Source organism: Blastocystis sp. subtype 4 (assembly GCF_000743755.1).
Source record: "Blastocystis sp. subtype 4 strain WR1 chromosome Unknown seqid_0100, whole genome shotgun sequence".
Classification (NCBI taxonomy): domain Eukaryota; class Bigyra; order Opalinata; family Blastocystidae; genus Blastocystis; species Blastocystis sp. subtype 4.
The window spans coordinates 1-23,904 of NW_014569447.1; the positions used below are offsets into that span (position 1 = coordinate 1).

General features: G+C 39.5%; 10 protein-coding genes across 10 annotated transcripts; 5 read left to right on the forward strand and 5 right to left on the reverse strand.

The window, feature by feature from the left end:
- Positions 1-2,124: 2,124 nt before the first annotated feature.
- JH06_3747 (hypothetical protein) lies at positions 2,125-4,464 on the forward strand (the record flags this gene model as incomplete). The annotated part of the gene is given in 5 exon segments (XM_014672319.1): positions 2,125-2,250; positions 2,282-3,029; positions 3,112-3,469; positions 3,483-3,651; positions 3,682-4,464. The coding sequence occupies 5 exon segments, from the start codon at positions 2,125-2,127 to the stop codon at positions 4,462-4,464; spliced, it is 2,184 nt and encodes a 727-aa protein (XP_014527805.1).
- Positions 4,465-5,176: 712 nt separating this feature from the next.
- On the forward strand, positions 5,177-7,160 carry JH06_3746 (hypothetical protein; the record flags this gene model as incomplete). The annotated part of the gene is given in 9 exon segments (XM_014672318.1): positions 5,177-5,308; positions 5,339-5,392; positions 5,422-5,676; positions 5,695-5,800; positions 5,831-6,178; positions 6,198-6,338; positions 6,371-6,462; positions 6,518-6,772; positions 6,804-7,160. 9 exon segments carry the CDS (start codon positions 5,177-5,179, stop codon positions 7,158-7,160), a joined length of 1,740 nt encoding a protein of 579 aa, XP_014527804.1.
- A 170-nt stretch (positions 7,161-7,330) lies between these two features.
- On the forward strand, positions 7,331-7,759 carry JH06_3745 (hypothetical protein; the record flags this gene model as incomplete). Its single annotated transcript, XM_014672317.1, has 1 exon — positions 7,331-7,759. One exon carries the CDS (start codon positions 7,331-7,333, stop codon positions 7,757-7,759), a length of 429 nt encoding a protein of 142 aa, XP_014527803.1.
- A 219-nt stretch (positions 7,760-7,978) lies between these two features.
- On the forward strand, positions 7,979-9,594 carry JH06_3744 (hypothetical protein; the record flags this gene model as incomplete). Its single annotated transcript, XM_014672316.1, has 6 exons — positions 7,979-8,486; positions 8,517-8,600; positions 8,631-8,858; positions 8,889-9,011; positions 9,042-9,201; positions 9,234-9,594. 6 exons carry the CDS (start codon positions 7,979-7,981, stop codon positions 9,592-9,594), a joined length of 1,464 nt encoding a protein of 487 aa, XP_014527802.1.
- Positions 9,595-10,584: 990 nt separating this feature from the next.
- On the reverse strand, positions 10,585-12,032 carry JH06_3743 (ATP-dependent RNA helicase; the record flags this gene model as incomplete). The annotated part of the gene is made up of 6 exons (XM_014672315.1): positions 10,585-11,139; positions 11,170-11,288; positions 11,318-11,591; positions 11,628-11,752; positions 11,788-11,891; positions 11,926-12,032. The coding sequence occupies 6 exons, from the start codon at positions 12,030-12,032 to the stop codon at positions 10,585-10,587; spliced, it is 1,284 nt and encodes a 427-aa protein (XP_014527801.1).
- A 60-nt stretch (positions 12,033-12,092) lies between these two features.
- JH06_3742 (putative protein kinase) lies at positions 12,093-13,051 on the reverse strand (the record flags this gene model as incomplete). Its single annotated transcript, XM_014672314.1, is given in 5 exon segments — positions 12,093-12,479; positions 12,510-12,744; positions 12,756-12,906; positions 12,937-12,992; positions 13,023-13,051. The coding sequence occupies 5 exon segments, from the start codon at positions 13,049-13,051 to the stop codon at positions 12,093-12,095; spliced, it is 858 nt and encodes a 285-aa protein (XP_014527800.1).
- A 202-nt stretch (positions 13,052-13,253) lies between these two features.
- Positions 13,254-15,047, reverse strand: JH06_3741 (peptidase C95 family protein; the record flags this gene model as incomplete). Its single annotated transcript, XM_014672313.1, has 4 exons — positions 13,254-14,492; positions 14,525-14,823; positions 14,854-14,961; positions 14,993-15,047. 4 exons carry the CDS (start codon positions 15,045-15,047, stop codon positions 13,254-13,256), a joined length of 1,701 nt encoding a protein of 566 aa, XP_014527799.1.
- A 126-nt stretch (positions 15,048-15,173) lies between these two features.
- JH06_5973 (40S ribosomal protein S9) lies at positions 15,174-15,597 on the reverse strand (the record flags this gene model as incomplete). The annotated part of the gene is made up of 2 exons (XM_014672320.1): positions 15,174-15,533; positions 15,568-15,597. 2 exons carry the CDS (start codon positions 15,595-15,597, stop codon positions 15,174-15,176), a joined length of 390 nt encoding a protein of 129 aa, XP_014527806.1.
- Positions 15,598-16,217: 620 nt separating this feature from the next.
- JH06_3442 (hypothetical protein) lies at positions 16,218-17,571 on the forward strand (the record flags this gene model as incomplete). Its single annotated transcript, XM_014672309.1, is given in 6 exon segments — positions 16,218-16,360; positions 16,376-16,455; positions 16,486-16,708; positions 16,739-16,907; positions 16,939-17,047; positions 17,078-17,571. 6 exon segments carry the CDS (start codon positions 16,218-16,220, stop codon positions 17,569-17,571), a joined length of 1,218 nt encoding a protein of 405 aa, XP_014527795.1.
- A 183-nt stretch (positions 17,572-17,754) lies between these two features.
- Positions 17,755-21,240, reverse strand: JH06_3443 (hypothetical protein; the record flags this gene model as incomplete). Its single annotated transcript, XM_014672310.1, has 1 exon — positions 17,755-21,240. The coding sequence occupies one exon, from the start codon at positions 21,238-21,240 to the stop codon at positions 17,755-17,757; it is 3,486 nt and encodes a 1,161-aa protein (XP_014527796.1).
- Positions 21,241-23,904: the final 2,664 nt, after the last annotated feature.

Below are 23,904 nucleotides of genomic sequence, written 5' to 3' on the forward strand. Positions count from 1 at the left end.
GAAACGAATCTCTGATTGAAACCAAATCTCATTCATCTATCATATGAATTGAAATGATAACAGAAGTATATGGAATGATATTGAATAGAGATTAAGTAAGCATTTGTAGAATGAAGTTATAAGTGAATGACTCCATTTGTTAAAGTGAGACTTGAAACACTCTCTTTGAATCATAATGAGTGTATTTTGAATGATAAGAATGATGAATTGGAAAGCGTTGTTACAATTACTACAGAACCTGAAGCTATCGTGTTAGCTGTACATCTAATAATTCCTACTATGGTCGTAAGTGAGGGCGTTAATTGCCTCATTTACGAGTCAATGATGGGCCTCAAGCCTCTGATTCTTTTTCATGAAACACTACAACTTTCATTGACCTCTGGTCATACACTAGAGATTATCATTATCTTCTATTCTCATTAGTTTGACTTGAAAAATCAATAGATAAGAAGCCAGTGATGTGAACTTGTAAGTATCATTCCCTCAAGTCATCAGATTGAATAACCGTTACCCTAATTAGTTTATCCATCAATTCATTAACATTTGACGTTCACAGAAGATGGATATGCACATCCTTCTGGTCCTGCTTATGATCTAGTATTTCAACAAGCACCTGATTTGCGTCGAATATTGGGATTTGATGAGATTCAGGCAAGTGGTGTGAAAGGAAGAGAACCAGTGGATTTATCAAATGGATTGAACTGTATTCGAATCTATAGTAATCTGGTAAAGCAGATGATATCATTTGAAACAAGTCCATTAGTAGATTGTATGATGTACTCAACAATGGGATTGAACAATGTGTGTTCGTTTAGTCATTTGAACATGCCAGGAGTTCGTATGAGTGATTTGCATTCGGTTCAGTTTGGTTTATGAGATCACAAGGTGAAGTAGTATCAGTCGCTTCAGACATCTACATCAACTTCCAGTTGAGTGTTAATGGGAGGGTTTAGAGATCGTAGGTTTCTTCTATCCATATTTCTTGTTTGCTGATTATTCACTTTGGATTATGTGTTTTGTATGGCAAGATGTGAAAACAAGGCCAGTTGTGAACCTTGCACCAAAATTCTTAATATTTTAGCTCAATTGTTAGGATCATTAGGAGAGGAGTTAGATCAGTCCCATTGATCCGAAAGAGATTCAGAATTCATTCTAAGGCAATTTAAACACAATATAATATTCTAGTGCCTCCCTGCCAATTCACCGTGTCCACACATCCATGGGTTAGGCTCTCCATTGATCCTGTGGAAGTACAACAAATCAGCATATATTTGTCACAAATGGAGTAACGATGAGAAGATGACTGTCAATAGCTCTGCTTCTTCTGGAATGGCTTAGTCTCAGACATCAATTGGTATTAGAATGATAATGAGAAATCAAAGGAAGTTCAATCAGCTATTTGTGTGATTGGAATGATAGTGAGTTTCATATCGCTCCTTCTTCTATATAATCTTTTTGTATCGAGGATTCATTTAGTTGGTGGTTTGCAGAATGGCAGATCTAAGACAAAGCTGTTATATAAACAGCCTTGTTTGCTTCGTGTATCTCCTACAGTTGGATTATTAAATTCCGAAACGTTACTTATTGAAAGAGGAAATGATTCTTCTATTGTTGTGTTCAAAAGGTTGGACCAGATAAATAATCTTCAAAATCCGCATAATATGGAACAAAGAGTCGATGATGCAACTGTTATTCCTAAGGTAGCAAAGATTGTATGGTTTGTGCAGTAATTCATTAAGTAGAACAGCAACGTTAATTTTAACTCAAGTGTACCATTACTAAGTTATATACCACCTCAGTTGATTATGGGATCTATCGAGATGATTTCTATTTCACCAGTTCCTAGAAATGTTACTTTCCCTTCTGTACCAAATGTTTCTTCTGTAATGCTTCCTTCTTCTTCGAGACAAAACGTATCTACTCTCCGTATGCCCGATAAGAATATTTCGATGCCTTTAGCTGCTTCTAAGACTGGAGTTTCTTCTATTGTTACTCCAATACCTGTCATAACTACTCCTGCCCCTCTTAAAGCTACTCCTATTCATAAACCGTTGCGAATAGAGATTCACCTCATTCCATAGAATCGTTATTCGGGCAACCCCTCATCATTTCTTCCCAAAACGCATGGAACCTGTTTTGGACCGTGGAATTGTATTTTATGTATACTCTGGAAATCGCTGTCGTTCCACTCCCAAGTATATGAGTCAAACCATTCTGAATTGTAAGTATATGAAGGCAATGAACAACTCCGTATGTCTTCTCTAGCACTGTTTATCTTTAGACGAATATTGCTCTAATGACGAATTGTCAGGTTCCTTTGGAGTTAGAAGGTTATGTAGATGTTATATATTATATCCATGCTAGTGATGTATATCCTGGATCTCAATGGTATACTCGTGTGCTCTATAATGCTTATCCTCCCTTCAGACTGAATTTTGTGTTGGATACACATGTCTGGCCTTGTGATCAGTTGGCTGCAAAGGAGTTGTTTGATCAATTCGATGCCTCAGATGTGGATATTTCATTTGGGAATCGAAGGAATAGCCACCGCTCTGTTATGGGAGCAGCGGCCCTGTTCAGAAGTAATCCAGCAACTTATTTCTTCTGGAGACATGCTTATTTGTATATGAGGAAACATAGGATTTCGGATGACCAAAACGGAATGCTGCATGTTCTGGATAGATATGAAAAGAAGCACATTTTCAAGTTTCGATGGTTGAGCTTCAATTGGGCTTTTGCTTCACATGGAGTAAAGGCCAATGGCGTATTTAGAGGGTCTGGTCACTGTTACCGTGTTTCACTACCTGTGAATGGACCAGTACGTTTTATTCATGGAGAACCTACTGAATGTGAGCTTATAAATGGTCCCCATCGGGAATTTATCAATCGACAGCGGTGCTATTTCTGTCCGAGTAAATGTGCTACGAAGGGGAGGAAGATTACTGTTGCTTTTAATGAAACGCAGTTGAAAGAACTTACAAGTCCAATGCCCGCTGCAAATCTTCATTGGAGCATGTTTGCTGAATACAGTAGGACAGATATTTTCTGGCCTGAACGAAAAGCTGATTAGTGTGTTATGTTTTTGTTGGCATCCATACTTTTCTTTCTTAGGATTGGAGATGGTCCAATTTGTTAAATACTTGATTGGAATTGTCTTGTTCAGTGCTTTCATTGTGTGTCGAGATCCTCAAGGAAGTTGGAAGGATAATACCAATTGGGATACGCTAATTTTCCCTGTTAGAACAGGAACTCTTGCTTATTCTAGAATAGTCAACAACAACGAGAAGAAACCGGTATTGTCATACCAACAACCAGAAAAAGATGCGGTATCAATTGCTACTGGTGCAAACAATTTAATATCATCTGTTTCAAGACAGTCAACAGTGTCTTCGACAAAACCAGTCCCCAAATCACTGGAGAAGCAACCAACACAATCTCCAAAGAAGGATCCGTTCATATTTCTCACTGTGTCTCAATCGTAGCATCGTGATTCCACCACGAAGACTTTCTTCGTTTCCTCAACGGATTCCTCCAGTAATGGATCGAGGTATTGTGTTTTATGTATATTCTTATAATGGTTGCTTCAATACGCCTCGCTATCTAAACGAGACACTTAGAAACGCACAGTTCATTAAAAAATTGGATTCTATGGTTGAATTCAATTCTTCTTTTCATTTCTAGGCTAACATAGCACTAGTAACAAACTGCGCAGTCAGTGATGCACTCAAGCAGACAGTAGACGTTATTTATCAAATAGACGAAGCCGATGTATATCCTGGATCTCAATGGTTTACTCGCATGTTGTATAATGCTTATCCTCCCTTCCGACTTAACTTCGTATTGGACACACATGTCTGGCCTTGTGATCAGTTGGCTGTAAAGGAGTTGTTTGATCTATTCGATGCCTCAGATGTGGATGTTTCTTATGGTAATCGAGAGAATCGATTGTATCCGATGGGAGCAGGTGCTCTGTTCCGAGATTCGAATGAAAGTCATCTATTGTGGTTATCCATCTACAAGTGGTTACGAAGCATCAACTATGGTGAGGATCAAGCAGGAATGCTGGATGCGTGGAATAACTATATTCCTAGACACAATGTCAAGTTCAAATGGCTGAGTTTCAACTGGATGTATGCTACACATGGCATTTCGGAGAAAGGAATGTTCTCAGGTCCCTCTAGGTGTTATCGTAGTTCCCTCGTTGTTACAGGGCCTGTTCGCTTTATTCATGGAGATCCATCTCAATGTGATGTAATCAATGGCCAGAACCGGGAGTATATTTGGAGGCCAAGGGTAATGTTCTGGTCAGGAGTGTGTAATACAACTGGAGTTGGAAGGTTTGCAGTGTTTAGTGAAAGTGAATTGAGAGATGCAGTGAATCCATTTGTTATTCCAGACCTACGCTGGTCTACTTTTGCTGGTTACAATAAGACGGATTTGTTTTGGCCTGTATTTCCTTCATAATATGTTTGTTTATGAAATGTGAATAGGATTAAAAATGATGTCAATTTTGTTTTATTATGGGCATCGATTTTAGCAGTCTTTACGGAAACGGTGCGAGTGGACACGGATCTGGTAGTAGTGGTACAGATGATTTAAAAGTTTGCGGAATATACCACAGTACGAATGAGATCTGTTATCCTGAGTTTTAGTGAATTTAGTAATTGGAGGGATGCCAAAAGCTGGAAAGTCAACTCTATTCAAGTCTTTTCAGAAATCCAGAGATGCTGTCGTCAAGTCAAGAAATGACTCTCTCTTTTCCACGGATATCTTCTGGGAGAATCCAATATCGAAAGAATGTGCAAAAGTATTTCTTTGTTTCACTTCTACCTGTAGATTACGATTACAGATGCCAACTTCGATGTTTTGTTGGATTCATCGAATAGTATTCTTTTCTTTTGTATATTTAGTATAGATTCAGTAGTTGGTGCGAATGTCGTTAAAAAAACTATGGATTCCTGCAATTGTTTTGTATTTGTTGCAGATCCTCGATATGTAGTATATTAAACAAGTGTAATCACAGTAGGATAGTCTTTTCGATGATCTCCGAACCCAACTCCAATATCTGCCATATAATACTTCTGTTGTTGTAGCATTGAACCATGCAGACGAGAAAGATCATTGGATCCTTCCATTTGCAACATTGAAAGAACATTGTCTTGACTTGATCGAAAGTATGAATCGAGGCTTCGATTCCTGGTTTGTGGAATGCAGCCTCTATCAGAAGTTTGGTTTGAAGGAGTTTTATGTGGTCCTGATCCAACCTTTCTATCGTATGAAACTGACATTTCTTCAGAATATGATCCGAGTTGAATTGCGTCTGTGACATGATATGTAGTCAACTGCACAGTCAATGGAGATCGGAAGGAATAGTGTTCAGGATTATTTGAATGTACTTTTATGTATGAGATATGATTGTAGAAAGCATCCTATGAAGAATTCATTGCGAGAAAGCAAAAAGAACGAAGGGAGAACAAAGAACCTCATGAGAAATCACGAGAATTTGATACGCAGCACAGTTTTTATATTCATGATAAGACCAATAATCCACACTTGATCATCAATTCACGTGAGGGTCCCAGCAAAGATTACCGTACGATTCCCACGATTCCTTTTAATCGGTATTCGAATTGGAAAGAACTTGAAAGTGGAAGTGATTGTGATGTGGAAACAGAAGTGTGAAATGAGATATAGGAGGTCTCACCAACCGATGTGATGCAAGTAGGAAAGGAAGGAATCCAGATCGACGCTAAGAAATTGACAGAAAGTCTGGCTGATTTCTTTAGTGATGTTGCTGATGGTAAGTACGTCAATAGGACCTGATATCTAGAAGATGAAATGGCGAGGGAACTCACTCAATCACTGGATCTGTTTGAGAAGAAAACAGGAGAAGATAAGGTGACTGTGGAACAACCAGTGTTGGAGGAAAAGTCATCGGAACTAAAAGTTACACCATATGACATACCGAAGACGTGGAAAGGTAGTAAACAAGGGAAAGAATCGATTGATATGAGTGATGACGAGATTAACGATGAGAGTGAATATGTGTCAAAAGTGCTTCAGTACAGTCAGACAGAGCCAGCTGTCTCTGGAAAGGAAAAATTGGAGTATGAAATGGGCTATTCCAAAGGATTGTATGTTTGTTCACAACTCGTTCAAACCTTCGTTCATCCAATGAGTGATAGAATCATAGAAAGTGTCAGGAAGATCGTTCAAGACTCTATTCATGACAGAGGTTACTAATAATGAAAAAGAAGAGGTACCTGGAAGAGTCGAAGAGGCTCCAGCAAAGACATTCCGATTCATTGATCGTGATGTTAAAATTGGTAGATCAACGGGTTAGACGATAGTAGATTGGCTGAAATTGTAGGTCGATTCAACATCATACGAGTCGGAGAAAACAGCTCCTACATCTATTTAGAGGATTGGTTTCACACTATTTCATCCCAGTCCACCAGTAAAGTGATTCTTTTTATCCTTTTGTTTGTAAGTTGTAACTGGACGAGTTCATGGATAGTATTTGGTCTCTGTATTTTTCTGGGCTACGTTATTTTATTTATTCCGAGATTATGGTTTCGTTGACATTACAACCTATGTCGCTGCTATGATCATTTCACTCGAAACCATTACCACGGTGGGCTATTCCGTGACGGACATCAACTTTGGAGATCATACAATTGCTTTTTTCCTTCTGTATTGCGAGATGATGCAGGCAATTCTCATGAATTCGTTCTGTATTGGTCTAATTTACACCCGATTGAGTCGAGCGATTGTAGGACCAAGAATGTCTGATTCCTCTCTAGACTCGGTCACGTTCTCTGATTTTCACAGATAAGGCAGTAGTTCGCAAAGTAAATGGCCAGTGGTGTCTCGTTTTCCAAGTTTGCGAATTACGCCGACAACAATTATTGGAAAGTCATGTTTCCTGTTACTGTGTGCAAAAGACTATTAGTAGCACCAGTGGCGTACCGTATCAGATGTCGCGAATGCAATTGACTGTAGGTAATGAAGTCTGTTCTTATGCCAAGCATCCTTCAGATATTCCTGGATGTCATTTAATCCTCATGTTACCGGCTGTAATTGTGAGTCTGTACTTTTCCTTTCACTATAGTGTCATCCTATTGATGCCTCTTCTCCCCTCTATCCGCCTGCAGAGTTAACACGTTCTATATCCTATCGTTCCACTCGCTTCAGCCGCTGCTTCACCCAGTCCTCCATCCTACGAGTCCTCTCTCTCCTGTTGCCTCATCTGTAGCGAATGCGTAGTGATGTCGAGTCTCGTCCTTCAGATGGGTTCGTAAGCCAATCGGCGTAAACATGAGAGGATCACATGATTCGTAGACTCCCTTCTCGCGTCTCCATAGACCGTGTCGCGCCTACTCCTGCTTCTCTTGCCACACCGTCCTCACGACCTGAAGAGGATACTGAAGATAGTATTGATCGCCTCGTGGGGTCGGATGAATTGGCCGCCAACGAGGAACGTATTGTGACAGCTCAGATGATTCTAGACCATATTCGCCGCAATGATTTGGAGATTGTAGTATTGGTAGAAGGAACTGAATCTGTGACAAGTAACAAACTACAGGCGCGGTTCAGCTATGCTGCAGATGATATTATCGCAAATTTTGCATTCTCACCTTGTGTCCAGGACGATGGCAATGGAGGTGCGTTGATCGATTTTGAGAAGTTCCAGCAAGTGGTTCCCTTAAACGAACAGAGTTCAGGTCGAGAATCTCTTTTTTTACAAAGTGTGTTATAATTGTTTGGGTTTAACGTGTTTGTTGGTAGAACTGTTCAGTGATTAGTTACTCCCTTAATAATCGCATATTCTTCACGAACTTCCCCTTTTGTTTCTACGTTTTCTAATATCTTGTTGCTGCTTTGGTGAATACTGTCAAAAGCAGTCCTAAACCGTGATCAGGTTATTGCCATCTTTTCGTGTCTGCTTATTGTTCCTTTGTCCCTCTTTTGAATTACAATGAATTATGACAAGGATGAAGCAAAAGAAAGTTCACAGACATGTCATCTCTGTGGGAAGGTCCAATGTGGTCAGCGATTGGGTCGAGTGAAATGTTGTCTTTGTAATCGTATTTTCTGTCTACAGCAGTTGTCAAGGAAGTTTCATATTATTGCAACGGCTAATGATCCCTATTTCAAGTGTCCTCGATGCACAGGGATATGCTGTTGTGTCTGCAACTGTCAAAAACCACCTCCTCATGTCCATTGCAAAGTCTATAAAGTACGTCAAAACAAAATGAAGCAAGCTGCCAATGCCGAAACACATTTTGATCAAGAAAATGCTCCAATCAAGCTGCCAATCCAGGAAATTTCTTCAATCCAATCTGTGGAGGATCCAACTTATGGGAATCGAGCCTATGCAGTTGACGCTCCTGTTTCTGTCAGTCCAGTCCGTTGGGAGGGAATGAGTGGTAATTGGCAGGATCCGCAGTCGCTGTGGCAGTTACCCAGTTTGGAAGTTCCTGGAAGTAGGTTTAGGGATTCAAATAGTCATTTAGTTCAAAATGGAGATGGTTTGACACAACTGAATCTGCGACTTCTGGACAATTGGGATCAGAACTACTACAACACTCCTAACCAGAGTAAATGTGTTTATCTGTAATAAAATATAGATTATGAAGGTCTGAAGAAGTTTTCGGATAACCTGAAAGTGTATTTCGATGGTTGGCAAGATATGAATGAATACGATCGTAACTCTCTGGAGTCGCGGTTATTAGCCGAAGCAGCAAAGCTTCAATTGAAAGCAGCTAAAACCGATGTGTTATTTAAGATGTTGGACAGTTTCAACAAAAACTCAATACAAGTCACAGTTACCTGGCAATTATTGGATAACACACTTGGTAATCAATATCGGTAGCCCTGAAGAGTAGAAAGAAAACAGATCTCCAATTCACTTCCTTCTTTGTATACAATCGTCAAACATTATCCAACTGTTCTGTTTACTCTGGAGAATAATTCAGATTTCGAAGAGAATACCAACATTGGAAAGATCAGTGAGACTATGATTGTAGAATGATTGGTAGCCATTACCTTCATGAATACAGGTGCTGTGAAGGATGTAAAGTCATTGTGTACATGTATTGCTCTGTTGGACAATTCGTTCCGTCGCTTTGCTGATGTGACCGTGAGTGAACAATGGACTGAGCCAGATATGAGTTATAAGACTATTGGTAATATCGATCAGTAGGAGTGAGAGGCACAAGTGAGCTTTATAGCAAGAAACTGAAGGAGATGATTGCATTTGCAGAGAGGTCGCAGAAGGTCATGGAGAGTTCGACTAATGTTTGTCGTGTGTGTGTGAGTTACAGTCGGTCTAAGGAGGATACGTATTTTGAGAACTTACCTTTGATCTCACTTATCTTGAAACGAGTCAGCACAGACTTCCCAGAGGTTGTCTTCTCGTTATGGCGAATGGTATGTGATGACAAACGAGTTGTGTGTGTTCTTCAGTTCAGCGAAGATAAGGATTGGGTCAAGGTGATCAATGGATATGAGAGTTCGATTGAGGTCTGTAGTGAGGATCAGTTCAAGGCCATGTCTCGAGTAAATTCGCAGCCTGTTTTGTTGGATTTATGAAGTGTTTGTAATAATACTGAATACAAACAATCAGATAGAATAATCATATAACTAAAGACTATTAGCAATAGAACCCTGAGGATTCAATGAGAAGACATAACTATCTCCTGAAAGAGTGACAGAAGAATGAGAACCATCATCTGTAGAGAGAGGCATAAATCTCCTCTGCTTTCTATTGAGCATGTATCGGACAGTAATCACACACAAAAACAGAAGTAGCAGAAGGAGTTCAATTCTACCATGATACCGTTCCCAAAAGCTCCGACACCCATCAGATGCACTCCGTATCACCGTAGAACCAGAATTCACAAAGAGAACCCCACTAAGATCGAAATACAGATTCCACTCTTGACCGGTACCAATCTCCTTTATCAATGCATTATAATCAAATTTCGAATCTTTGTCTGTACAGAAATTATCTCTATAGTTGAACACGATCACATGTCCTACTTGATCTCAAACTCTTTCATGTGCGAAAACCCATTTGTACATTGAACATGATCTGCCACTATAGACTCGTTAAACGAAAGAAACAACGACTCTACAGCCATTCGAGCTTTCAATGCATACGAAGACTTGTACATACTGGAATCATACTTTTCGATTTTATACACACGTCGAATCACCATTCGTAGATTCTGACACTCCATGTCTGTGAAATTCGTTGTAATCACTTCTAATTGGGAGAACATACGATTTGAGTCGCCATGGAAAATATACTTCGTCAACACTCCTATATCATGATTCAACTCTCTCTTATCAACCTAAACTGTTGCACGGAATCGTATATGTTCCACAAACTATGAATCAGAAATTGAATCCACCTCTACTTGGTACTTTTGTTCTCGAAGAAGGTTTCAACCCTGTAGAACACTCGGATAGTTGGAACAATAGAAGAATAATTCCAAAGATAGTCCAAAGATTCATTGTGTAAACTGAAATGCTGTTTTCTGTTTTTCCACTCAACAATCACCTATATCAACTCCTAAATCAACAAACACAATACTTAACATCCCAAGATTCTTTAGTAATCGGTTCCTGTAGAGAATGCATCTTCGTCTCAAACCGACTCTCCACGTCTCCCAACACCTTTTCATCTTCAGGACTGGCCACAAAGGATACTGTGATTCCACTGGTTCCAAATCGTCCCGCTCTCCCAACCCGATGTAGATATGCATCGCTGGTAGCAGGGAAATCGTAGTTGATCACCATGTTCACCTTCTCCACATCTACACCACGCCCAAAGAGATCCGTCGTAATTAGAATCGGTGTCTTTCGCTCCTTAAATGCGATGAAATGGCGCATTCGTTCCTCTGTCGGCATGTTGCTAGTAATCGCTAAACATGGGAAACACCAAGAATTCATTAGCTTCTGTAGAGCCTTTGCACGTACATTGCTTGAAGTATATATGACAAGTTGATTGAATTCCGAATTATCCATGATTTCTGTCAAGTATCGATTCTTGGTATTTTCAGACACTTTCATCACAAACTGTCGTAGTCCATGGAGAGTCAGTTTCTTATCATCCACTTCGACACACAATGGCTAGAGTTCACATCTCTCCTCTATAAGTACAGATTTCATGAACTTCAAGCACACTGTCTTCACTTCTGCAGGGAGAGTGGCCGTAAACATCATCACCTGCTTATCAAACGGCGTGTTCTTAAACACTTCCTGGATGTCGCGACGTGAATCTATGCTTGACATTAACCCCATCACCTACTCAGAGTGTTGATTTGAAGATCACATTCATCAACAATGAAATAGCGAAGTTTGCTCACATCAATAACTTTTCGATGCAATAAATCTGCGATACGTCCCGGTGTACCCACCAGAATGTCACAACCGCCCTTCAATGCCTCTATATTCTTCGCTACCGAAAGACCACCAAATACAGTCTTCACAACTATATTTGGAAGGAACTTGCCAAGACGATGAAACTCCTTTGTCACTTGGACAGCCATCTCTCGAGTGTGGCAAATGACAACACAGCTGATCTATATGTTACTTTCTCCAAAAATCATTCAAATTACATGGTCCGAATGCTCAATGTTCTGGAGAATGGAAATGACAAAGACACATGTCTTTCCCATACCAGATCTAGCTTGACAAAGAATATCACCTTTCATAAGTGCCTTTGGAATACACTGACTTTGTACTAAGAGTGAGAATCCTCTTATCCAACAAATCTACCTTCCGAGGGATGCTCAAAACCACATTCAGAAATTGACTTCATTAACTCATCCTTCAAGAAGAAGGATTGGAATCCAGAAGCTCCTACTCCCACATAATGTCCCCTAATAGGTAAACGGGCCACAAGAAATCCACTACTTTGTTGCTGCATCTTCTGTCTCTTGAATAGGAGCTACAGCCAATTGGGCATCTTCCTCTTCATTATAGTCAACCAGCTCGGTTGTATCCACAGGAACCTTGTCCATTTCAAAAGTGATATGATTTCCTATGGCCTAAAGTTAAATTGTGGGATCCCAACAAACAAATCACATGGATTGAGTTAAGGAGTAAAATTCGTATTTCTTGATCCACGGATGGTTCTTCACTTCTGCAAAAGACATTCGCTTTGTTGGATCCAGGACTAGAAGCTTGCGGATAAAGTCTTGAGCTCCTTCACTCACATGTGATGGGAAACGAATATCCAGCCCACGAATACGCTCATACGTCAAGTCCTTATTCTTTGACTCAAATGGAGGGTGACCCACTAGGAACTCGTACGTTAGTACTCCTAAGCACCAATTGTCCACCATCGGTGTGTACTCCCGACGATCGATCATCTCTGGAGGGAGATAGTCCAGTGTGCCACACATGGTTTTGCGACGGCCACTTGGTGCATGGGCTGACCAACCGAAATCACTCAACTTAGGCTCTCCCTAGGAATGAATAAGAATGCTAAAAGTCACATCGTAACCAAGAAGGATGTTTTCAGGCTTGATATCTCGATGAATGACATGCATTTTGTGACAATAGTCCAGCGCGTCCGCAATGCGCAGAATATAGGCTGCCGTACGTCGTTCGCTGAAACGTTTACGATGGAGAAGTTCCGCATAGATCTCGCCTTTTGGAGCATATTCAAGAATCAAATAGACTCTTTTCTCGTCCCAGAAGTAACCGTACATACGTAATACATTCTTATGTCTACTCTTAACACAACCCAACACAGAGACTTCAAATGTGTCTGAATTTCAATTTCGCTCCGTATCTGCTTTTCAATTCCGCACTTCACGAGCTCGTTCTTTTGAATCACCTTGATGGCTACAATATATTTGGATCTATGTTCTCTCGCAAGGTAGACGCGACCTACACATAACGACAACTTCCTATGCATACCAAAACGACCTTTTCCCATCTTCTTGCCAATGTCAAAGTCCGCTAACACCCAGGTTCTACTATTTTACTCACCTCCAATTCTTTACTTCTTCGGGTAGTCCATGGTTCGTAGCATCAACTTCAACTCTTCCACCTCTCTTTCTCTATTTTGGGTTTCTCCGTTGGCTGTCTACACATAACAATTCAATAACTTGTCACACAGGACTCATTGTAAACCTATTGTGAGAAGATATTCAGACTCCATTTCGCCGGTTTCATCAGTCTCCCTATTCATTGAAGGAATTCGTCCTTTCGGATCGTATAACAACAAACAAGAACTAAAGATGCTTGAATGGTGTGTAATCAAAATCCATCTCTCCATCAATATCCATTCGAGCAATATAGAACGGGAAATCGTAGCGCTCGGGAAGATCTTCGTGATCCAAAGGTCCCAACTGTGTCGTCTTCCAGTCAAATACTGGTTGCTGGTCATATGTAGGACCACAAATAATAGCAGCCCCAAGATGATCATCCAGTAGAGCCTGTCCAGTGATCTTAACATCGGTACCCATATGGTCACGGAAGCCGAGTGAAGCGAACGGATACTGGCCATTCTTATCATGTAAATCAGAACGCGATGAGATAGAATATTGAGAAGTGAAAGGAGGAGTACAATTGCAAGAGGAGATAGGATCATGTTGATAATCATTGTATCTCATCATACGCGCCATACTTGCAAGATCATGTACCTTCCAATGATCACGTCGGAATATCTGAGCACGAGCTCCATCCTCCCATGACATTGCTTTTGGCTCCCATTCCTCCACCTTTGCAGGATAACCACAAGCATTATAAATATCCTTGAAATATGGAATGTTATAGGATCCCCAGTATGTCGTATTGCGTAGATAATTAGTAAGATCACCACTATGACCACCACCAGGAATCTGTTCATATATCCAAAAGGCACCATCATCTAAGCCCTTACCAGGATGGAATCGATTGTAATCAAACACCATCCATTGATTGTTATAAAGTCCACTATTATAGAGACTGTAGTAATATACCCATTCCTCAGCTGTTGAAGCCAAACGTGTAGCAAGAGCACTACGAGCCCATTGTAATACTGACTGGGGTTTTATGTTCTTATTCAGTGACTCATCCCAGATTGCAATTGTTGTCTCCTGAATTGCAAGACGTGCTGAGGTAATGTAGAAATCATCACCAGAGGTGAAGCGACCTGGATACGAGGCCATAGCAGTCTTGTATCCAGGGATCAGAGCTGAGTCAGAATCAGTACGATGAAGACGGAGATCATAAGCCTTATACATACGATACATAGATTGAGCATTGTTCCATGTAACATGAGAGAACAGAACGTCCTCATAGTTAGGAAGAATCTTTATCAGAGCTGAACAGTGATCTACTCGTTCTGTACCATGGCAGCGGTTCTTAAAAGGACGACTGGGATCATCATAATAATAACACTTCGCTCCTTCTTCTGGGAGAACAATCGACAAATCCCAGACATCATATTCATAATTTGCTACCAAAACTTGATATCGAGTTACATTTAACTACAAAAATGAAAAAATCGGATCGAGATTACCATGCGTCCAGTGGCTACTGACATATAACCATCATAGATGCCATTCACTTGAACATCCAGAAGAGAACGATGCTCCCAATACATTGGGTTACGACCACTCTTCTTTTCTTCTTCCTCCCATTTGGCATTAGCATCGAAGAAATCTTGAACCTTTCTTGGGGGAGCACGATCCGGATAATGGATCTTAATTTGAATGTACATCTGTTTGGCTGTCATGGCTCCTTCCAGGAAACCAGCAGCATACGACTGGTCGTAGTTGCTGTACTTGTCATTCGAATGGACAGAAAAATAGTTCCAACCTTAGATTCAAGTCCAATCTACAAACATACCTGTTTCGTGAATGGCTTCATCAAACTTAGCAAAAGCTACTGCATCAGCTTTTCTACCATCGACCATTTGGAACTTATCCCCGTTCTTCACAATCGAAGCTACCGTAGCTACATGTCAAAAGAAATGCGAGATAACTACTTCGTGATGCCACAGAGACTGCGACAACCACAGCAAATACAAAAAGAAGTCTCATACGTTTCTGATAAGAGTAAAGTGAAATGAAACACAATCTCAAAAAATTGGGAAAAAAATCAAAACACGGTAATATATCCAAAAAGTGTCACATACAAACAACCTAAATGAGCCCATCCTTCAACCTTTATTCTTCAGTGGTGTTCTTTCCATTTCTTCTAGCCACACGTCCAGGACGACCACCTCCATAGGGAGAGTTCTCAGCGAACTGAATGTGCTTCTCTGAGTCCACATGGACCATGAAGGAAGGAGAGTTCACCACCTGACTGCCAACACGGATGTGTCTCTGACGAATCAACACACGAGCATGATGAACAGACTTGGCAAGACCAAACTTGAATACCTTCGTCTGCAATCTGCGATCCATCAACTTTGCAGTGCTCAACTCCAGAATGTAATCCAACTTCTGCTCCTGCTCAGACACCAGACCCAAACGGGCCATACGACGAATGATAGCAGCACCCTGGAAAATACGACGAGGATCCTTCTCATTCAAAGTCAACAGTTCACGAGCAGCCTACACAAATCTCACTCCCAACACACAATTTCATACCTTACGAATCTTAGCAAGAACAAGCTGTACACGCCAAATCTCACGCTTGCAGCGGAGACCATACTCTCCACAAATACGAAGCTCCTGGTCCAGACGCTCGCGTTCATAAGGACGACGGGGAGTACTGAAAGTAAGACGATCTAATAGGGGATTAGAAACAGTTACAATACAACATACGTCATTTACACCATGACAACGAAATTCACAACTTATTCACATCACAATACTTACAGTTTCTGTGATGGGCACAAGTAACCATTGTAGACTCTTATTTGACCTCAAGTTAGGAAAGTGTAAAGTGATTTGGAAAGTCTTGATATATAATAGTTTCATCACAGATTAACCCTGAATCGATCACAGTTATTCTTGTAGAATGCATGATCCAGCAGAAACGGGTTGGCTGCAAGTCGAGGAAAGGAATGAGTAATCACCATCATCATAGAAGCGGAAACTCCAACACATAAATCTAAGTATACAACATAGAATTATAGTGAAATACAATTACAACTCACAATCATGTTGGCCCATCTTCAAACACACTCATTGTATGACTGGTGAAGAGTGATTAAATAATGTAGACTCGTCAGATGGTTCACAAAGGGCTCTATGGCGAAAAGGATGTTCAGTCGTTCTTTGGATGTTTTAAAAGATGAATCTTTTATGAACAAGTATTATGACAACACCAATGTACCAAAAGACTCGGAACTCGATCCGGATGAATTGCGAACCCGATTAGAATCCTGGTTCTTTGTTTTACTAAGGTAATTATGTTGTAGGGCATCGTATCGAATGTTTTCTGGAGTCAAAATGCGAAGGAATGGTGATTGGTTTGCCTATTATAAGTCGACTATCGAAGGTGATGGAATCGAATCTCTTTGATTCATAGGCCCCTTTGAAACGAGTGTAGCAGCAGCCAAGAAATGGGATCAGATGTGTTACTCAGAAGAGAAGGATGTGTCAAAACTGAATTTTCCGGAAGTATATTGGATGAAGGGAATCGGTTTGCCTAATATGAACTACTTTGTTCCTGGATCGAACTCAAAAGGTGTCGACTGGATTCCGCCCACAGCAAAGAAGGCTAAAAAATATGATATTGAAGTACTGAAAGGGTTTGTGCTGAAAGTGATTCTCATGTGCAGAAAGCCGTTGTCGCTGAAAGAAACAATGACAATTCTTCAAGGAGAAGGAGCACTGAACATCCGTGTGTTGAATATGAGAAATCACAGCTCAATGGCTGCATACATGCTATTTGTGACGGGCAGCTCATTAAATCACGAGAAACGTATCGGAGATACTCTAGTGCACTATGTAGAACATCATTTATCCATGTGAGAGGTAGTTAAGGAAACGACAACTGAAGCAGATTCCAATCCGTGTGACAGATCGAGATGAGTCCGAATGGATGGTCGTAGACGGTGATTCTATTATCACGAATATCTTCTCTCCACGTACGAACAGTTAATGAGAATTATTCCTAGGTTATCGTGTTGCACGTGATCTGGAGGATCAGTGGGAATTGATGCGACCAGGAAAGACTCGTTATGAAAACTGGACAAATGAACAATTACAGGAACGCTTCGGAAATGTGGAGGAGAAAATGGAAGCCATGTCCTTAGAAAGCATTGTTCAGTCCTACCAACAGAAAGTAGAAGAAGAATGTCACGGAGAGAATCCCTTCTTATTGGATGAAGCTACGGTCAATAGCGTTAAAGAAGAAGTGAAAAAGGAACAAGAAGAGACGAAGGAGAAAACAGAAGAGGAAGAAGAGTTTGAAACGAATGAGTATTACATGACCCGAGAGGATCTAGAAAAGGCAATGAACGATGATGGAACAATCACAATCAATGGTCAACGTTTGAAGATTGAGGAGATTGCAGATGTAAAATCGGAGGAGATTGTGGATCAAGAAGTTCCGTTCTTAGAACTGAAGCAAAGACAAGAGGACAAGAATGCGAAGAATCGTTCTGGTTGATTTAGGTTCCTTTGTTTATTGATATCAATTAATAGAATTTGTTTGGAGTAGTAGATTAATTGGAATCAATTACTACAATTCCAAATGATTAATCCTAGAACTGTTTCTTTCATCAAGATTAATACGAATCAATTAATTCTTCATGCAATTATTGATATCTTTAATTCTTTGAATTCAGGATTTTCAAATCGAACAAACATAGAACTGTTTAGTTTCTATTTCATCTATTTTAATGACAGGTATCTGTTTCATTTCATAGAGCCATAGTAATAGAAGTCCCATAGTGACAACTGCAGAGATAGATGATGGCAATACTGCCCTATAATACATGTACCAGAAGAGATTATATACAAATCCAATAAGGAAGAACCAGGCAAGTTGTATTCCCAAGAAGAAGAAGTGAAAACGATTGATGTGATCCTTGAAATACAAAGTCGGCAGAATAAAATACACAAGTCCCACAAGAATGAACCCAACGTAGTAACCCGCTGAATAGTTATGTGATATTGGTATTACACAACTAGAAACTACAACAAATGAAACTCGCATAATGTAGTTGCCAATATTCATATAATAGAACAAAGCCATTATAATATCAATAACAACAGCAGAAATAGCAACATAGACAAGAGGGAGTTTGGTTACATTATAGAATTGATAGAAGAGGTTCATGATATAAAGAATGATGTAGAAGGCACAGTGAGCAGCTACTGCAATAATACCTACTACCGAATTATCGCCTGAATAGGCCCATTTGAAGAAATAAGCACAGAAGAAGAAGCTTACGAGACAGATTATGACAATTAGAAATGCTGGTAAATGAAATATTATGGAACAGGTCAGACTGATTACAAATAGACTGATGATTGTAATGCAAGTTACAACAAAACGAGCAGTTGGGTGAGATCGTAGGAGCATCATAGTGACGACTTCAATAACAATCAGAACAATACACCACACGGATACAGTTGTGATGCTATAGAAAAAGTTACCCAACGCAAAGCACAAAAGAAGAAAGAGTGACAGAATGAGTTGACAAATAAACTGACTCTTAAATCCTTCCCAATCAGTAGAATTGGAAGTAAACCATGCGGAGAGAAAGACCAGAATGATGAAAACTCCACACAGAATGTAACTACCATTGAAGAACAGAGTAAGAACAGAATCAAGGACAACAAATGACAGAATAAGAACATAATATGGATAGAAATTCATAATATCTTCTCTCCCACAGGAAAATGTTTCAAAGAATGAAGGAACCAAGAAGATTATAAGAAGACAGAGTATCACTTTCAAGTCCACTCGGTTCTCTGCTTTTATGAGAAAGAGAATCATGAAATACACTTGAATGAGTCCCTCTTCGATACAATGAAGATCAAGAGATATGAAGAGAACTGGCCAGTGATTGTGTTTCTTCTTAACAATCCAAATCATGGAACCAATTCCAATCACAAGTCCACTTATACACCACACCGTTTTCCACGTTCCTGATAGATGGAACACAATTGGTAGAATCACATCTAATAGGAAGCAAAGATATGATATGACATATTCCCATAGAAGGAAGGGCTTCTTGGTCATGAGGAAGGCACAAAAGCCGCCAACTCCCAGGAGACTTGTTACTGTGATGATACGTCCATCATTCTGTAATACCCACAACAGGCTCTGGAGAAAGAAGTATACAATGCAACAGAGACCAATCAGAGCCAAATGAGCTCCAATTGGAATGAGTCCATACTTCCATCCACCTTTCTCATCAAGCTTCTTATAAAGAAAACAAATAGGAAGAATGATAAAAGCACATCCAAAGAGTCCACTGACTACTACTGCGATATTATCCAAGGTAACAAAGATAGAAACAAGAATATCGGCAATAAGACATATTATTCCTGTAAACAATAGGAATAGTGTTCCAAAATGTTGATGAATTCGTTCTTTGAAATGTTTGAAGAAGTCTATTATGGGTTTTCGATAACGAATCACTAGAACAATGATGACAATCAAGGTAACAATTGACAAAGCAACAATCCAGCGAACAGGTTTACTGAATAACCAGATAAAGAAGAGAATGATATAATAGAGAACGAATCCAATAGCAACCAGAATCAAATGAATACCAAGAGGAACAAAACCATATCTCCATCCTCCTTTACTATTCAATCGTTCCATCAAGAATATACAAGTCACTATTAGAACTGCTATTCCAGCTAAAATACATAGAATAATGAAGACAACATGCCATTCAAGAAGAATAGGAAACAGTATATCTCCAGCGATGCATATCAGACTTATTACTATGGCTAATAACAATCCGAAATGATCATGAATCCATTTCTTCCAACCTCGGTGTATTCGTCGAATTGCATCCTTCACAATTGCTACAGCGATTTGACCACTCTCAGCTGCACCTCCTCGTTCTTTCCATCGATGCATAAACCCAGGAGCAAAAGGACTCTCTGTTATGCCTGTCTCTGCATCCACAAATCCGTACTCCGTCTGCAGAAATCCATATTTCCAGTCTCCTTCAATTATCACTGTTCCATCTTCATTCATTATTCGACCTTGACCATGCTGAACTCCCTTCTTGAAAGATCCAATGAACCATTCATGCTCATTTCGATACTGTGTTCCCATTCCATTTCGTTTGTCATCCATATAGTCTCCTACGTACACAACACTTCCATTCTCATACTCAGTACCTTGCCCTGCCCTCTTGTATCCTGTTTTCATATCACCACTATAAGTTCCTTGATATACAAGTTGCGAATTACGGAATACTTTCATGGTCGTCCCATCGAGTAGACGAATTGTTTCTCGTTTTTTACCTCGCGAATAGACACATTCCTCGTTAACCACATCGTTTTGATATAAGAAACAACGACCATGTTTGCGACGTGAGGAATCATATTCACTAACAGAAAGTACATTGCCATGAATAGTGGTTTCACGTCGGAATCCAGGCATATTCTTGAGATCTTCATATTGATAAAACTGTTGCCCTTGTTCAAAAGGACCTCTGTATTTCACTTTTCCCTTCTGGTCATATAACACACCCTCTCCTTCTCGGATAAATCCACCTACCACATCGCCTTTCCACTGGCCTTCGTATTCAACATTCCCATTAACGAAATACTCAATCATCCAATTATCCTTCCACTCACGAAGCATTCTCTTCTGAATACCCTTCTCCATATCACACTCTTGTATCAATACACCATTTTCAAGAACATAACAATGACCATTCTTGTATTCATGAGTTTCATTATACTCTGATATACTGAGCAACTCTCCTTCTATCGACCTCTCATCATAGAAACCAGGAAGATCCGGATTTGGAGTCATCAAAGGATGCTTCTCTCCATCATGATAGAATCCATAGAATACTCGTGTTCCTGTGTCATCGTACTCATGGCACAAACCCTCTTTCTTTCCATTGACAATAGAACCACGAAAAATGAGACGTCCTCGATCATTTCGCAATAGACAAGTTCCATTTATTTGATCATTTACAAATACTAGTTCAGCAAAAACAAAATGTCGTGAATCATAGAGGGTTGCTGGTCCTTCCTTCTTTCCTTTGTTCCATCTGGCTTTTAAAGTACATTTAGATCCATTTACTTGATATATGGCCTCTCCATTCCCACTTCGAATAGAGAGGTTTTGTTCCATCGTGACACTCTCCTCTATGAATTCTTGAAATAGATTACAATTCATTTGCAAGATGATAGAGAGAATTAACTGTGTTGAGATAACAAAAGGCTAACAAACGATTAAGTACTAGTTATACTAAGAGAATTTGGTATTACCAAGTTCTTCCAAAAGAAAGAAAAGAAAATTGCAACAAATGAGAGATCAGTATAACTCATAGATTAACAGAATAAGAGTTCTTGATTATCAATTCATACTACTTACATCACTGTACATGAATAGTTTTCATTAGGTTCAAAATGTTTATTTCATTTAAAGAACAGAAGAAGGACAGTTTCCACGAGAATCTAATCCTGGTGGGTAGAATCTCTTTTCTACACGATGCACCGCCATGAGCGCATATAGCAGTTAGTAGTATGATTTCACTTCTAGTCATGTTAACTATATATTTCTAAACTAGAATAAGACAATTCGGAACAGTCATTACCGAAGGTGCAGAACAGGACTCATATTAGAGTCAGTATTCGTTGGTTTCATCTTTTTCCTCAATTTGAATCATTGTTTATGGGATTTCTTTGGTAATCTAGTTAGGATTGTAGCTCCATAGACTACAGAGATTATATATATCGAATTTGATCACTCTTTATACTAACTCTCTATGTCATGTTACAGAATGAGTTTACTAGATATCTAGGAGAATATTGGTATTTATTCACAGAATAGCATCATGAATATAAACAAAACATATTAAATGGCTAGTAAGTTGTCATCGATTGGCTCAATCTCCATCCCAGTAGACATAGTTGTATTAGAAGAGGATAAGGCATCATGATATAGATGCATTATACTCGGTGGGAGACTGTAGGGGAGAAAAGCTTGAGGATTTCGTGATTGAAACTTCTGATGAAGAGGAACTAACTCCAAAAGCAGAAGATAATTGATTTCGATTAAACGACAAGATGAAGATAGAAATACAGAATTCAGTGGAATGAAGTATGTGTTGCCTATTTGGTTTTGACTGTGTCTACATGTTAAAAGAGCAGAAGATACATGCTTGCACGAGTGTTTACCTTGTTTGATTGCCTATTCCTCACATCTCCTCCTAATTGCTTACTTTTAAAATAATACAGCATGTTTGTAGCAATCCATCTACTCTACTAGTCATCGAAACTATATACTGGTACATTACTACATCTTCATACTCATCTAAGTGGCTTGTTAGATCTTTTGCATACGTCCAAACTTTCCGACAATATCGAATTGTCTAAAACTCGAACTCTTCCAAAAACCCTACAGTCTTCATAGATCGGTAGTAAATACAGTTCCGATGTTGATTTCTTTGTGTGTACATTACTTTGTCTAGAATTGCGAGCTCATCTTCAAGAAGAGTCAGAATGTCCCTTATTTTCGCCGAGTCATAATTTTCGTATCGCTTAGATGCCGGAATGACACTCGTTGAGTCTGTCGGCTGAAGCCGCTTTTTGTTCATTCTATTTTTGTTGTTCTAGAACTATGGAGGAAGAACAGAAGGATCCAAAAGAGGGTAAGAGATAGATTTCCATTGACTCATTTATAGCTACTGTCTTCCTACAGTATCTCACTCCACCTGAAGTATATCAGTATAATAATGGAGAAGACGACACTCTTACGCAGTACCATATTTGAATTAGCGGTATTCACTAGAGCAATGGATTTTGAGAATGAAGTGCGCAAATCAGCAATTGACATGGAGGAATGGGAGAAAAAGCGTCGTGGTAAGAGATGTTTAAGTAAATTCAATCCAAGAGGAGTTCAATCGGGAGCATTCAGGAAAACATCCGTTTTTGGATGAATCAAAATCAGTATCCGTTCCACCTGGAGTACATCCTCTTGCAGCAGTGCAGAATGAACTGGGCAAAGCGAAAGCAGAAATGCAACTTGTCCTTAACTTGCTCTTGTCTGTAAATTCAGCTTCTACAGAAAGTAATGACTTCAAACAAGTCTTTCGCTATGTTCGTCATGAAGAATCCGCTGAAGACAAAGCTATTACCCAACGAACCCAAAAAGCGAATCTAGCTTCCTGTTATTTACTTTTCGAAGAAGCGTCCTCGCTTTTGACAAAGAGTGAAGACAAATTTCGCCGTATGATTACCTTGTATTATTGAATTGTATTCATTATTCATAGCCAACGCAATTATTTCAATGATTTGAGTCTCTATGGCAAATTCTTTAATGTTGTTACCTATCATGGAGATAACTTGACATTTGTAAAGAGTACAGATTCTCTGTTGATAAATTGTTCGTATATGAACACTCGCGATTTTACAAATTGTATTCCAATCTTTCCTGGTGAAGATGGATATGTGATTCTTAAGAGTCATGATGCTTCATTTTATTCTTATTTGTCCATCACAACCACCTTAGTTGATGAATTCCGATCTTATGAATCTACCTTTGATTTTCATCCATCACTAGAATCTGGTGTTTATAATGAGTTATTGACATCGCTCAAGCGAAATTCGTCTTCTCCATACATCGAATCAAATCTCTACCAAATCACATTATTACGTCATAGCATACTTTGTAGAGATATTTTCTATCGATTCTATGATGGTTGCTCCAAACTCCCACTTCAATCTCAGATCCACATCGAAGTAGGATTTCAAGACATCTCATCAAATAGCTCCTCGATGAGGCCATACGACT